This window comes from Vidua macroura, chromosome 7 (assembly GCF_024509145.1).
Source record: "Vidua macroura isolate BioBank_ID:100142 chromosome 7, ASM2450914v1, whole genome shotgun sequence".
Taxonomy (NCBI): Eukaryota; Metazoa; Chordata; class Aves; order Passeriformes; family Viduidae; genus Vidua; species Vidua macroura.
In genome coordinates, this window is record NC_071577.1 from 21,660,918 (window position 1) to 21,677,914 (window position 16,997).

The 16,997-nt window shown below is 39.1% G+C and overlaps 1 protein-coding gene across 1 annotated transcript in view; it reads right to left on the reverse strand.

Moving 5' to 3' along the window:
• CERS6 (ceramide synthase 6) overlaps positions 1–16,997 on the reverse strand; it is a 99,037-nt gene that overhangs the window by 52,977 nt on the left and 29,063 nt on the right. Inside the window, exons 2-3 of the mRNA XM_053982802.1 lie at positions 11,307–11,412; positions 8,915–9,045 (exon numbers count right to left, since the gene is read on the reverse strand). Coding sequence (XP_053838777.1) covers positions 8,915–9,045; positions 11,307–11,412 — 237 coding nt within the window. The remainder of the gene's footprint in view (positions 1–8,914; positions 9,046–11,306; positions 11,413–16,997) is intronic.

Genomic DNA, 16,997 nt, shown 5'->3' on the forward strand with positions numbered 1-16,997 from the left:
AGTTTGAATCAGTTATTTAATATTTAGTATTACAGTGCCACTTGAGACCAGTCCTGTCCTAAATCTGTATGCTCAAAATGCAGCTCTGAAAGTCTTAAGAGCAAAATTTAGTAGTGCAGAAAAGAGGAAAGGAAATACAGTACTAAATTTTGAAGTGATGCTGTTTTATAAATAATAAAGTGTGTTTATATAATTAGGCCAGAAAATATGTATAATGCAAAAGGTGTTTTGGTAACTCATTCTAGGTTACATAGTTTCTGTTCAATGATTATGCAACTGATACACCTTTGTGTCAGGTAACCACCTTCTTAGACCAACATGCATTATCTGTTTTCTTTTGTTGCCATGGTGAATGTTACTTTCCTATAGCATTAAGTGTGCCCCAGAGTGGTTTTAGCCTGCTAAAGCAGATGCTGAACCCTTAGGAGTATGATCTTTGTGGAGGCAGGCTAGGTGTCAGTGCTCTTTCCCCATTTCCCCGAGGAAGCTGCCGGCTGTGCTTTGATCCATGCAGCACATGCCAAGGTTGTGCACAGCAACCACACAGCCTCTGATCACACAGGTAGAGATCAGTCTGCCGGGGAGGGCCTGCTTTGTCTTCACATTCTGTACTTCCATTTCAGAAGATAATCCTCCCCAACTTCCAAGTGAGAGTTGCAGGGCTATCATAGCTAAGATTGGAGGATAAGCAATGCTTTTAGCAGCATATTCAAACCTCATCTTGTCAATTTTGTTTTCCCTTTTATATCTGAAGAAGTATATTTACTTTGTCATTGATGTTCCTTCCCTTTCCATGTCTCCCATTCATTGCTTGTTGGATCACTGAAAACTCCAGAAAAACCTCTACAAGTTGCTCATTACAGTGAAGGCTTTTTTTGGTCCATTTTTCATTTTTATTTTCCCTCAGTATTCCAAGTACTGTACAAAGAAACAGGGACAGGAAATTTTTGTATTATTTTTTCTTGCAAAAGTGCTTTTATCAGAGCAGCAGCAAAGAAACTAAAGAAGACAGAAACCCAAATTTACCAGGAAGCACCAGCTAACTAAACTATATTCATTAGTCTTAAAGTATTTAAATAACTAACCATAAGGGATAGCATTAAGAATTTCAAAGCACACTTTCTGCAGCACCTTATACTGAATATTTCCTGTCTGATAGTCACAACTTCAGGCTGTTTCAGGGCCTGATCTTAGAAGATTTACCCTGCCAGTAACAGGGACTACATGAGCTGATGCACTACTTGAATCCTCTGAAAAAAAATTAGTGAAGCATTTAAATCTCACATATCCTTTTTTAAATCTGCTAGTTTATTGAACTTCAGGGAAGTGAAAAATAAACATGCCTGTATGAGAAAATCCTGGTCACCAGTCAATACAAGCAGAAGAGCCTGCCACACTGATAGTAGCAGTAAAATGTAATGAGTTCATGGATTTACATATAATGCAAAACAGGAGCACAGAGATGAAGTTATCAGAAAGGTCCCCACTGCAGCCTGGGCTCTGTGTGCTGTCACAGCAGGTCTATGCTGAGACACCAAAGAAGAAGACAGAAACTGTATCAAACACAAGGTTACCATATGCCTGTAGCTACATTACCTACCACAGCATTATCCCAAAAAGCATTAGATGAACTAGCAAGTTTCTCATCTCCATCAGCATCATGTACATGTTCTCACAGAGACCACCTACCACTACATAAATTCAGCTACAGGCCACTGCAAGCCTCCTCCATTGGCAGGCAACTTACTAACATAGAAAACAGTGTAGTTATATGCCTAACTAACATAAGTGAAAATTGGTAAACAATGCGAAAGCTAATTTTGCTCTAAACTCTGTGCCTCTGTGAAGAGGCGTAGTCCATGTATCTACAAAAAGAAAGGCAATCAGATATGAAACAAAACTGTGTAACAACATAAATACAAGTGAGAAGAGAGATGTAAGGATTTGCAGTGTATAAAATAAAATTAATTAACTGCTGTGTATAAAATAACATCTTACTGCCACTTAACTCTTCAGTGTTTCAAGCCACTCCAGTGGCTCAAGTGTCTCCAGTGTTTGCCAGATTCATTTAAAGCTGAGGCTGACTGAAGGTGGCAGCTTGTCTCTGCCACAATGAAGAACTAGACATTTGAAGGTGCACAGAACACAAGAAAGCAGTAGCTACTGCAGTCTTTTCAGTTTTCCTTTAGTTATCTTCAATTGTTATATTGTGACTGTAATTTTGGATTTGTGTTAACATTAACTAGAACTTAGGGAGGAATTATTTAATTTCCATAATATAAGATAATGGTGAGCCCATACAACCCCCAAGAGAATGGAAACCTAGTTAATTATAACCTTGCTTAATGTACAATGATAATGTTAAGTGATGGTGTCTTTGCAGGATGAGCACAAGAGTTAATTTAAATTTATTAATTGTGTTAAAAACTATGTCACAGAAGGCAGTAAGGGCAGGGAATTCAGAGTTTTAAGTAATTCAATTTGAGGGAAGAGGGAATTTCGTAAGATGCAAAATAATAAGTGCTTAAAGCACTAAAGTCTTAAAACACAGTGAGCATATTATGAGGACATGGCATGGACATCTTTGCCTGTCTGCTCCAACAGAATAGCAGGGAAAGAGAGCTGGCAACTCCTGACATTTAAACAGTGTTGTAATTTCCGCCTAATACCATGTTCAGGCAGTGAGAAGTCCTGAGGCCCAGCTTAAAAAGACAGAATGGTGATCACAGACGAGATTCATCTGTGGGTACGGCAGACACAGTTAGGAGAGGAATCATGAGTGAAACTGCCAACCTTGCCCAATGCTGGGGTCTGTTCCATATGAGCCCTGAGCTAACTGGAGCCTTTTGAGCAGCATACTATGGAGTTGCAAGAAGTCTACTTCCATCTTGCTCTTCTCCAGATGATTCAGCTCTTTAATGTAGCAGGATAGGAGGGCAACAAGAGCAGACCCAGATCCAGTATTTTACTGTTCCAAATTAAAAAATGATAGGAAGAATGAGATAAAGGGTATAAACAGAGCCACAGGTGCCGCTCTTAGTAGAAAAGTATTCATTCACTCAGCCTGTGTTACTCTAAGCCCTTGTATTAGAGCTGGCAGAAGGAAGAGATCCACTCAGAGGTCCACATGGCACAACATGCCCTGCTCCACCACACTTTGTCCTCCCACCCTCTCACATCAGGAGGGGCCAGGTGGCTGAAGCTGCTTCCCCTGCTTCTCTCCTCCATCACATCAAAACCTGAGCTTTCACCATGGACGCAAGTACTGCCCATGCTTCCCTGGTTTACCTTCTGTTACTTGACTGCACACACACTCTCCACAAGCACAAGAAACAGAACTCCAGCAAGCTCATTACCCTCAAGAGGAAAATCTGAGTGATGTGGACTCTGTGTTTGCATGCAGGGTAACCTTTAATCCCAGAGAGAATGGTGGCTCACCCTACAAAACAGCAGTACAGCCAGCTGTCTGGCAGGGCAAATCAGAGGGCAAGGATGCAGAGCTTAGGGAGGAGGCCTTTACTGCTTATTGGACCTACAATGGTAGCCTGTGCTGCTGAACTACAGCTTGAGCCAGCCTGTGCAAGTATGCCTAATACAGATGTTCCAAGAGGCAAAGCTGAATGTATAAATCCACAGCAAACCACGCTGTAGCAGCTCGGCTTGATTGCCCAGAGTCTGCCTTTGGAAGTGTGAGTGCCGGGCAAGCTGTGTGATGGAGAGGAGGTACATGGAAGATGTTTAATATAGATTTATCAGAGAACATGTGTTAGAGAATAATTAAAATTGCTGACATGGCTGCACTGTGTTCTCACAACTTTAAAATTAGGATAACTTGCTAGCCATTGACTTATTTGTGTGTCCAGGGACTCAAGCTACAAATTACAATGTATTATGTAACTCAAGGCAACCAGTACTGTCTTACTCTCCTTCTCTTGGAGCAGGGAGGCCATCAGTGACCCCGTGCTGAATGTCATCATACAAAAACATACATTTACACAAAATAAAAGGCTCCATTGATACTCTTCCACACTGACTTCATATATGGCTTAGAGAGTAGCAGACAAATGAATCAGTAACATGCAGAGCTATTGAGTGCTACTCTTGTAGAGTAACATTTCACCCTGATGTAAAACAGATCAGGATTTCTTTCTTGGTTCTTACATAGTCAAACATGACTCCAGGCCTTTTTGCACAGCTCTAGTTTCCCGGACATGAGTCTCAGTATAAATGCCTCGTTCACTTTTGCTTTCTAAAGAGGCTTTGCATTCACGCACATCTCTCTTCATTCAAAATATTACTAGACATAATTCTTTTAAGAGAGTAACAGGTCCTTGAATGTATCAACTCCAGAGTCCAAATGCAACTCTTACAGTACTATCGTAAAACTGCAGTATTTTACATGCTTAGTATAGATAACAATTGCCAGATGATCTTTGCTGCTCTGCACTTCAGTTACCACTTGCTGGCAATTAAGATTCTCCTTTCTCAACTCCCCTACCACCTGAAGCCATAATAAACACCTCTTGCACTCAGCAAAGTCACATCTTCCCCGTTCTGGAACAATTTCACAGACTCCAACTCCCTTCACATTTCATTGAACACATGTCCTTCATCCACAAGCTGCCTCACAAATCTGACTGCCAACACCTGAGCCTACTTGCCCTTCATGTCACAATCCACTTATCAACACAATACCAAATATCTGATTGCCCAAGTAACAGCAATTCCCGTTCCATGGAAAACAGCAAAGGAAAACAAGGGAGATAGTGCAGCTCTGTGGCCATTGAAGAGTAACTACCACACTTGCTGCAGAGCATGTTGTGTGTCTTCACAGACCCATCCCCCTTCACTTTTCTGGTCATGAAACACTGGTTAGTCCTTCATTCCATGTAGCACTGGAGCAGTTGACAAATCAGAATTAAATGGATGCAAAGTACTATCTACTACAAATTTTTGCTCAGATCAGAAGTGTGTTAGAAGCTGGCTTAGGAGAGCCTGATGCTATTAAACACTCAAGAGCTAAAAGCCTATTTATTTTTTAATGCTTTACTGCTCAACACAAAGCACAGACTGATGAATTCTTTCACAAATTTTGTTATCATGTGTATCAGCACAGTTCAGAATTTCAACAACCACACAGCTGTCTTAATTTCTTTCCCTTGCACTGTTATTTTTCCAGTACAACTTTGTAGGAGGGAATTACTCTGCTAGTTGAGAAAAGGAGTAGGCCCAAGAAGTTGCAAACCACCCACAGAATTTTCACATAAATGTGTGTAACAAGCAAAAGAAACTCCAATCGGTATTTCTCTATATCTATACACATACATGTGCACACACACATACATATACAGTCATAGATAGACAAAATCTTCCTCCAAAGCAACATGCATAAACAAAATTTCAATGCCTTAGGAAAAAGAATGTCTAGCTAGGATACGAGACAGAGGCTCTTCTCTCCCCTACATCAAAACTAAAAGACACCCTACTTACAGACAATTTTGTATCCTAGCTTCTTCTAGAGAATAAAGGGGGGAAAAAATAGATCTTTGGCTCTTCAGTCTGCACATTTCCATGTTTTCACACACAGAATGTTGCATAAACTCAAAACATCTCTCTTGGCCATATGTTTCTTCCAGACACTCCTTAGAAACGATATAAATGTCTCTAATAAACAGCTTGCTTAAATGTACATAGCTGTAGGACAGACAAGTCACTGGTTGACATTGATGACATTCCAAAATCCCAGGCTAGTAAATTACAGCATCACAGGTTCTCTCCCTTTGCACCGGACAACAAGGGGAGAGGACAGAATGCTCTCTCTTTTTATACTACCAAGTCTTTGAGAAAACCAGACATGCCTACACAGTGGTAGTATGAGCAGAAACAGCACACTAAAACTGGGAAGTCACTGGAAGTGGTTTGGGAATCACTACTGCATTGGCTTTCTGACACATCAAACATTAACAAAGGTATTATTGGATCTTGCATTCTGTGTGGCAATAAGCAAAGTAATATTTTTGATGTTAGGCTGTGCCATAGGGACAGAGAGAAAAGAATAATAAAAACCCAACAGAAACACATGGAAATAGAAAAGTCCATTTTGCACACTCAGTTGACCACTTTTTTTCCTCCTTTATGCATCTTGGATCTTTCAAGTGGAAGAAAGGAGTGCTAATGGTCTAAGTTCACAAAACAGAAAGAAAAGCTATGGACAGACTAACCCCTGCAGCTAAGACAGTAAGCTAAGTGCCTGAGCTTTGCAATCTGAAGTTATACTAGGTGGATACCTTTCCTAGTGACTACAAACTGTGACTTTAACTCCAGGTTTCATGCCAGAATCACCACATCCTTGGGATACAAGGGCTGACTTGCTAGTAAAATGATACTATAAACTACTATAAAACTACTATAAAATAATGTCTATAAACAGGAGATTTTATTACTGCCTTTTTCTACATATAACCATCATCTGCCCATAGCCTGAATATCTGACAAAGACTGGCAGCAAAGGAATTATTCCACTTGGGAAAAAAACAACAAAATCAACAAAAAAATACCCCCCACAAAACAAACAAACAAACACACAAACAAAAAACACAAAAAACCAAAACAAAATCCCCCAAAACAAACATACAAACAAACCACTAAACACAACAAGACAAAAAACCAAACAAACCCACAAAACAACAAAAACCCCGCAAAAAACAAACAAACAAAAACACCACCTAACATCCCCTCTCCCCTCAAGAAGCAGTGAGCAGTGTAGGTTTTGGGGTTTCTCTGCACTCTGTTTATGTCCAGAATTGTAATCGATTGAAAAGAAGGGAAAGGTTAGAGAAAGTAAGAAATCTGTGACAATAAGAACCTAGTAATGACTTACTGGCATAGTGTGTTTGGGGCTGGATCTTTGGCATCATTCATCTCAGGTAAGTGTGCTTATCATTAAATTTCACTCTCAGCTTTTGTCACATTAAAGCTACTCTACCTTAGATAGTGCCCACGCTATTCATTTGCAAGAAAGATAAAGCAGTCAAAAATGGCCTACAGCCCTTCTGGCACAGCTCCTCTTCCCTTTCATCATGGAAAAGCCACTCTGGGCCCAAGGAACGCTTTGTCTAGCAGTAAATTGAATTATCACCATGTAAAAAGAATTGGAGTTCTTTTCAAGCAGATCCACATTTGGTGTGGGTTCTTTCACTTTTCTTCCCAAGCCATAGTCAGTGCTGTTCCCAGCAAAACTGAAGTCTTCTCTGGAGGGACAACAGCAGCTCAGCAGTATGAAGGTGTAGGCAGAGATCACTGTCATTTTCCTTGCTCTGTTCTTGCTTATTACATAAGGGCATACTTTGTTGTGTCGAAACTCTCCACTGGCACCTGAATCACTGAAGACTTGTGTGCTCCCCTTCCCATGACTGTTGTGGGAACACATACTTGAGGTAGCTCAGAGCTTCAAAGCACCTGTCACACACAGTCACTACATCTGAAAAGCCACCCCATTAACTCAATAGCTATGAAAAGGCTATGGACCTCATACCAAGGGATTTCTTTGGTCAAAACCTTCTGAAGTACCTCACTTAGTGCTCTGATGGACAGATTTAACTAAACATCACTTTAAAACCCATACTGAAGGGATAAAAGGGTAACCCTGGGTTCCCAGTGGTAGCCTGACTACATGCCAACAACTTTGTCCAAGATGTGTCAGGTCAGCTGGTGGCACACAGTCCATCACTGGAAATGCTCCCAGGGCAAGGCACACACAATTGGTTGGATAACACCACATTCCCACAGCACTACGTAGAAATGGAGAGGCAGCTCCCACTACACCTCTTACAAACCATGAACAGATAGAACCTCAAGTATTGACCTATTATTTATGCCATCTTGCTTCTTTTTAGGCAAGTTCTATCATTACTATTAAATACACATATTGGAGAAATGCCAGTGGTTCCCTCTAAACAAAGCTGGCACTATATTCTGTCAGCACTTCACTACAGCTTGACCTTACCTTCCAGTCTGCATTCATAGCTGTCATTTGCATCCTATTTTGATCATGTATGTCACAAAGGAGCAAATTCAGCACCCATTACTGTCCTATCCATGCCAGTATTTCATGGTATGCTTAAATTTTTCTACCTGTAGGGTCATCCAAATGCCCTGGCACCAGTGCACCAGTGCAAGAGAGTGAGGTCTTTGAGCTGAGTTACAGAGGATGCAAAACATGCCACCCAAACATGCTACCTCTAACACTAATAAAGCAATAATTTTTCCCAAGACTCCACAGCCAACAAGTTAACAACTACAACCTTTGCAGAAAAAAAGTTTGTTCTTCACTGATCTCAAAAATTAGTAACTCTAAGGCCAGCAGCTGCTGGCAACCAAATGACCAAGTCTGTGCATACTCTCATCATGCCTTGATTTATTAAACATTAAGGAAGGAGGATTTTAGCTGTAAATACCAAAGAAAGGACTTAAGCATTCTGACATTTAGGTTCTTCTGTTTAATAAAGGGCAATCATCTTTAGACAATTTATTTTTTGTCTTCTTTTTATTTAACATACCCAACTGCCTTTCATCTTTACTCCTCCATCTCAGATGTCCATCAGGTTGTACGGCTAAAGGTAGTGCTGTAAGGACAGCACACTACCACCAGATGACTTGTCTTAAAGGATCAGGCTGGTGCCCTGATAGCATACAATCACAACAACATGACTTCTGAAAGCTTTGGACCACTGAAAATACCCGAAAAGTACAATCTGACTCCTTCAAGAGAATGAGGATTATTTTTCTCATTAGTTATATTCTACCAATGTGTATAATTTTCTAATTGTCTGCAAAAGTACCTGTGAAAAACAAAGGGGAAAACTGATGAGAACACAAGCTCAACAAGACTCAAGAAGAGAACATGCATCCTTACATGCTCTCACAGAACTTCCTAAGGGTGCTGGGCTTTTCCTGGTTGCGTCTTTGTCGAAACCAACGTTGAATGCTGCGTACATCCCAGTCCAGCTGCTTGGAGAGGCCTTCCAGCCTCTTCTCATCTGGATGCTACAAAACAGAGAAGCACAAAAATTATTTTCTAGCTCAACTGCATTAACACTTTAAATTCAGAACCAGTGTAATTGACTATTGTCAGACACATGGATACACAGAAATACATTCACAGAAATTTCTACTACCAGATTCCCATCAGAATACATTTACAATGACAATTATTAATCTAGAACAGATGTTGTAGTATAACATGCAGGTCCATTACTGATAAAAAAACTTTAAAGAGACAACGGGATTGAAACTGGCCTGAAACTTGGAAGTGAAGTTTAGCAGCCATAAAATGCCATGCATTTCTGGAGCAGTGGCTCTTTCAAACACTGCCTGCCACACACTAATACCTGTTCTACTCTCCTACATCAGGATCTTTGCCCTGTTGACTGTTGCACTAGGGAAGACGATTGACTGACATAGAAGATAAATCCCATGTTTCTGCACAATAATGTTAAAAAACGACGTCGTTAAACAAAGTGGCACCGTCAAAAGAAAGATCACCTTGACAACAGGGAGACAGAATTGTTTTCTGTAAAACTAAATATACACAAATATTCTCCAAAGCAGAAAATGTAGAAGTCTCATGCCATGAGTGTGTCTGCAAACCAGAGCAGAGATAAGGCAAAAGAAAATGAGTCTGTCCTTAATTTGAAGAGCAGTACAGGATGAACCTCCAATCATACAGTAATTCTACATGTACAGTGAAGCATATGTACTACTTATATATTTCTCCTGATCACATAGTTTTTTAAATAAACAGAAAAATGGACAATCTGTTTTCTGGAATTTTAGCTTTATTTCTGCAAACCAGTTACATATATTGAATGAAGTACAAGAGTTCTTACAACAAAGAGCTTTAAATTTTTAATTGTTGCTGGACAGAAACCAGCAAAATTTCTGTTAGGCTGAAGTTTTGTCTATCAGCCTCCAAGAAAACACAGGAAAGAGAGGGGAATGAAAGGATGAGACAAGAGAAGGTTGAAGTATTTGCCATCTATCTCAATAAAGTTTTTTAGTCAACCAAAATATCTACTAGTTTTTCAATGGAAGGTTAAGAAAAGCAATTTCTGTAACCTTAGAAAAATGAAATGTTTGATGTAGCTCTTAGGAGTTTGACTAGTGCGAACTGCTGAATTCACAGAATTCACAGAATTACTGTATAGGATTCAAAAAAGGCAGGTAGCTAAACTGGACAGTTTCTCTGAGAGCAGCTACCAGATTCTTGCAGGAAAGCAAGAGCTCCATTTGGAGCTCTTCATACTCACAGGTATCTCACGCCCTGTGTCAGACTACCAGATTTTATGAGGAAATATGAGGAAATATTAAAACCAAACAACCAAACAACGTCACAACAAACAAAACCTAACCATTTTTCCTTCAGCTGAGTCTCTGTGAGTGTGTACCCTACAGCTTTCAGAAACAAAGCACATGCAATTCCATCCCTGAAAATGGGACAAAAGTCACAGCAAGTGCCATGGTGTTCTTTGGATAGTGTAGGACACACAAGCAAGACAGATCCAAAGCATATTTCACTGTCAGTGACACTGAACCCAGTTTTGCCCTTTATGACTTTAATACACTATGAAGTTTACACTGGTGCCCAGCTGCAGTCTGGAGCCAAGGTGGGAATGAAAGCTCCTGCAGAAAAATTTGGGATGCTTGAAAAACATGGACAAAACAACAAACAGATTAAGTTGAGATATCATATGGTGAGAGATATAGAGACAGATATGTAAGCTGTGGGGGAAAATCTTGTACAAGAAAGATATGCAAGCTGTAAATAAAACATTATTCAGTCAGTTTCTCCCATTTTTCTATGTTGTGCTCCTTTAGCTGGGACACCAGAAAGACAGGCCTTTCCCTTGAAACAGTAGTTTTGTAGCTTCATGGAAAACACAGTATCAATATTACTGGCTTACAATGAGCCCTTTTTTTTCTAAAAACCCCAACAATTTTGCAAAAATTGATACAAAATAGATAAGAAGCAAAAACAGATAAGAAGCAAAAAAAAGTAGGTGGCCATATGGCATCTACAAAGCGTTTCTGTGACAATTTTTTTTTAAATGAAAACTTACAGGAGACATCACAAAGGGATACACAACTGCTCAAGCTGGCATATTAAAGACATCCCCAATACTTGAATTTCTGGTTTGAGGTGAAAAAATGCAGCACTTGCATTTATCTGTTAGTTTTGCTTTGTTCAGACATAGTTTACAGTGCCACATCTCACTTCACAAGGTAAATATTTTAGTCAGACACACTACCTTTGTGATAGCTGTGAAAACCTTCTCCAAGATAGCATTAGGTTGAGCTTTCTGTGGTCCATTGGCTTGGACTTTAAGGCCTAAGGCACATGGTTTAGCAATGAACCTGTGAGAAACAGAAAAATGAGAGAAGAAAACAGGTGAAATCCTTCAGTTATTCATTACTGTTATCAATCATGGCATGTGGTAAATGGGCAAACATTATAATCCTGCCAACAAAAATCATACTTAGTTTTACAGCTAAAAAGCAAGCTCATATAGGCAATTACATCACAAAGTAAGGAACATCACTTTGAAGGATGAAAGGAACTCCACGGAACACATGAAACAGAGGATTTTCTTTCATGTGTGAAGAAAGAGATTAGAACAAAAGCATGAGAGGAATGCCTCCTAGAGAAGCACCAACTAAAGAAAAGAGCAGGGCAACTTGAGGAGCATATAATATTATCCTCCAAACACAGTCTTTTTAAAAATCAGTTTCCAAAGTACCTACTGCCTCCTTTGGCACAATAGAATTTCAGAATCCTGAAAGGCAGTAAGCACTTAAGCTGCCCAGTCAATACAATCTCCTAAGAGCATAAAATTTACATAGTACAGAGACACAAACAATGCTCTTCTGCTAAAGTATGAGGCTGTCCAAAATCCTCACACCAATCTGAAAGTTCTCTGAGACATTTTAGAGATGAATTGGATAGTTTACATTACAGATAGTCAAAGACCACCACTCTACTCATGAAAAATTAAATTATTTAAACTATGGGTCTCAATCTGGAATTCCCATGAAAGCTAAAAATGCTGTATAGGAATCACATTCATATCTGAAGACTATGAACTTCTGCCATCTTTGAACTATATAACTCGTGATTTCACTTAAACAGCTTCTGTTTCCCAAAACTTCATTTGCCGACAAGGACCAAAACAACACTTGGTACTTAAGTAGTTCCACATTTATCCAGCTGAATGACCACAAGCTATAAAAAATCCCGGAATTCTTACCCACACACCAGCCCCATTTTAAGCCCTGTTATGAGCTACAACTGCTGTTTCTGCCAGGTTTAAGACTGCACCGCTGATTAAAGGGAATTATGTCCTAATCAATGTGATAGTGGTTACAGCAATAGTATTTGACAAACAAAAATGGGTGATGCCAGACCACCCTGTTTTCCTGGAGAAAAATTCTTGATACATTGACACAATTCCATATGAAAGGCAATTCTATAGCCCAAAATAATGTTAGTGATTGACTGAGAGTGAGAAGACAAATATTCAAAAACACATGCACTGTATCAGTGATCTTACTATTTGCTCCTAGCACATTACAGAAGAAAAAAACCCTTATACTCTGTAAAACTTTGGTGGCAATCTAAATTGGTTGCAGATTGCAGCCATTGTGCTATCTCTATAGCATCAACCAAATTAAAGGCATTGCATCAGGTGTCAATTCCCTGCTTTATAGAGTTCAGAGCTTGGATGAATCCAGTTTCACTACTAAGCTCAAGAAGACAATCCAGTCTTCTGCTCATGAAAGAGAAGCATGTAAGCTCTGCACATGTTAAATGTAAATACAGTTTAATCAAGCCACATTGGAGACTTGTACGTTAGTTAAAGCTGACAAAAGAAGTGAGAATTGTATTCTTAAGTTCAATACAGACATAACCAAACCATACAGTGCTGGTCATTGCTGCTTGCTGATAAACAAAAAGATAGCTGAAGAAGCCAATGCAATCTGAATTCAGAAATTTACTTTACTAAGGAATTCTAAAACACTTCATTATAGAACAACAGGGCTCAGAATATTAGCATCTATGTCTTTGTATCAAAAAGCTGAAAGACAGCCAGAAATTCAAGTCTTCATTATTACAGACAATTTAAAGACCATAAAGACAATTTCCTGAAGAGTAAGCCATAGACAAGAGTCAATCCTTAAAGAGACAATAAAGGCAATGTCAATCAGTGTTAAAGGTAATTTTACAAAGCCATAAAAGGAAACACTTAAAATTAGAGGGGCAGGGGAATGCCGTCAGCAGAGTAAAAACAAATAAAAGAAGCAGAAGACAACTGCAGCAGCTTTATGCATTCACAGAAGAAACCAAGCTCAGCCTCCACCATCAAGAAGATCAAGAAATAGTCATTAAATAAACACAAAAATCAAAATAAAAATTGTTTCAGATGGATTTTCTGTGCACTTAGTAAATCAGTCTCCTCTGAAATAAGACATGATTTGGGAGTTTTTTGTTTATTTGGAGGGTATGGGGGGGCTTTTCTTTGGTTGGGTGGGAGGGGGATTTTGTTTGTTTGCTTGGTGTTTTTGCTGTTGTTTTGTTTGTTTGTTGTTCTTTTAATAAAATACATCTTGCAACTTCTGTTTTGCTTTTCTCCTTCTCCTGAGTGAAGGAATGTGATGGCCATGATATAACTGCAATAGAAAGGCAGCTCCTCGAACATGCTAATTTAAAAGTAAAAAAGCAGATAAAAAGTCCCAGTTAATAAAAAATTCAAAAATATGCAATTCCAACACGTTTCATGCTGAGCTGATCTTCATTTAAATCTAAGCCAACCAGCTGGGTTTGCTTAAATTACATTCTTAAAATTACATGTGATGCTAATGAATAGCCTAGGTAAATCCAGGACAAAGCACAGACCCAGTGGGGTTGTTTTTTACCTTAAAATTGTAATATAGATGTTATACCCATTACGTAAAACAAAACACATTTTCTAAACACAAACATGAGCTTTTCTGCCTTTGTTGCGTATGTTTTTCACATACATGGGAGGAATGGGCACGTGACTTAAAGCAGAGCTTGTCCACAGTACACAGCTGCAAGACACAGGATTATCTTGGCCAGCTATGTCAGTGATGAAGGGACAGGGAAAGCTACAAAAAACCCATGAAGGTCCCACTAGGACATGCAAGAGAAAGCAGTTTTAACTGAAACATTTTATACACCTGCAATACTGAGCAGGTTTGACCACTAATTCAAGTATACATGAGCCAAGCTTTGTCCATGTGACTACTTTTGGTAGAACTTGTAAAATGTAAGATTTTTTTTTCACAGAAAAACTTAACCAAATAAAGATATACTTTAGAGTATAAAAACTGTTCTTCAGGGCTATAATAGTAGAGTTCAAAGTAGTTTAAAGTAGAGTTCATTTAATAGGGTCCCAAATTTCACAGGTGTCATAAAAAGCATCATTAACATAATACTCTTCTATAATAATTTAAATTGATTAATAAGTAAAAAAAAACAGAATTAATGTTTGATACATGTACAAACTATGAGTGTTTTGCCAAATGCTGCACTTCTTAAAAGCATCGTTCATTTTTTCCATTTCTGCTTACACTGTGGTATTCAATTCCCTAAACAGTCTTGGTGAAACCCATGGGACTATTTATTGCATAAGGTACTGCAATTAAGAGGGAGCAACTATTGCGAAAGAGTAAGGAGAATGGAATTGAGTATTTTGCCAGCTTTTCTCTTTAAAACATGGAAATCTGAACAACCACCACACTAATATCTCTTTTTCAATGTATTTCAGTACAGCTGAATTAAAAGCTGGTATTCAATTACACAGAAATTAAAGGACAAACACATTTTGCTGAATATAGCCCCATTTATTTTGGATGTAGAAAGAAAAGACTAAGACAGAAACAAGGGAATTAAAATCAGAATTAAATAACCTTTTGAAAGGCAGCTTCCTCATTCACAGACAGAAGCCACATTTAAAAACCAACCCAGGCCAAGGCAAGAAGCCCCCAGTGAGGCAGCTCAGAGGAGCTGGGTTCCTGCAGAGCCCCGGTGAGGAGAGCCCTGAGCCTTTGCAGCCCACCCAGAGCGCACCCAGTGCGCGCCCGAACCCCCCGGGCAGGGCCTGGCCAGCATCTCCCGTCCTGTCCTGCCCAATTCACTTCTTTACAACAGCGAGGCCTCCCAGCCCAGCCCAAACTTAAGAGATCAGTGTTTCTCTAGAAAGGGGTCAAAAACCCTTTGAAAAATGATCCCCCACCTTGTCCAGGGTATAAAAAAAACCACCATCTTCACCTTGAATCCTTGGAGGATGATGTGCATTTGCAATTGCAAAGTCTGTGTTAAATAAATAAGATTTTTAAAGTATCACATGAAAGATGAGAAGAAAAGCAAAATTATTTTTAAATTTTTCTTACAATAAATCAAACAGCCCTACTTGTAACATGTCATTTTTGCCCTGAATCTGGCCAGACACAGATACAGAACTCTTTAGTCATCTGGGGCACTGGGAATGTGCCTGTAGGGCCCTCTGATAGGATGTGAATGCAGCGTTTTCACACCAGCAGGTCATCTGCCATTTTCGAGCTGACCTTTAGCAAATTCATGTCTGACAGTTTCTCAGCAGCTCTGCAGATATTTAAACCACCACAGAGCCCACAGCAGGTAAACAGGGATTACAGGTTCGGGACTTTTTAAACAGCCTTAAAGGTCTGCAAGAATTAACAAGGCTTTCTAAAGAGGGCCAAAAAACCCAGAAAAGCCAACCAAACAAACAAATATTAAGCTAACAGGGCTAATGAATATTAGATTCATGTAAGTCACACTCTTTTAAATGTATGGAAAGAAAATAATGGCTTCTTCTAAACCATCAATTTAAGAAACACTAGTCTAAAAATAATTGACATATTAGGTAAGTGATACGCGTTAACCAATTATTTTTGCAAAAGGATAAGATTACCCATTCAACAGAACCAATATCAAAACAAGAGTGGTTGATACAGAGAAAAAAGGGTGTTTTATACTTCTGCACTTAAAACTAGCATGTCTAAAATAAGTCATCATCAGTGGAAAGGATCTGCAAGAGTCTTACCAAGTCTCAAACCCAGCAATAAATAACTGGCAAAGTAAGTTTAGATTTTTTTATTATTATTATTATCATTTAGGTACACATCATCCCACACATTAGTAAACCTTTTTTTTTCTTGCAGTATTTTAAGCACACAAAATTTCTTCCCTCATTTAAGTAACTTTCTTTTGTGGCCAACTTCAATACAGAAGCCCACTCAGAAATTTTCATTAGTGCAAGTGAGAAAAGCTAAGCCAGTGCGTATTTCACACTTTCCTAAAATATCTTGGTTAATCACAGCTTAAATCAGTCACTTTTGTCATTCATTTTTATCAAAAGTAGGTCACATTATGGACCAAGAGACATGACTAATGGCCTGTTATTACATACCATCCATCCCCTAACTAATCTATTTTCTGAGAAGATACCTCAGCATGGCACAAAGGATCTGCACAAAATCACCCTGGAGACCGCTCCTACATGACCTCTGCTAACAGATAAAAAATATCATGAAGCAAACAGGCAGGACCTTAGCTATGAAGTCTCCAGGTACCCTGAGAATATGCAGAGGTTTTTAGCCTTTCATGTCCAAAAAACATCGGAGTTAATTACTTGTCAATGCACAATGAGAGTTGAGTCTCCTCGTCCTGTGCTGAGGATGCATCTATGCACAGTAATTGGAAAAAATGGTGGTGAATGTTAAGGTGTGCAGTACATGTCTGAGTCATCCCACGTACAACTAGAGGATCTCCAGAGGTCCCTTCCCACCGCAACCATTCTGCAGTACCAAACTCTAGTTAAGTGGTAGGCTCTGATTACATACATTCTGTATCTCTGTGAAACAGGTAAAAACTCAGACACTGGCATAGTTCAAATTAT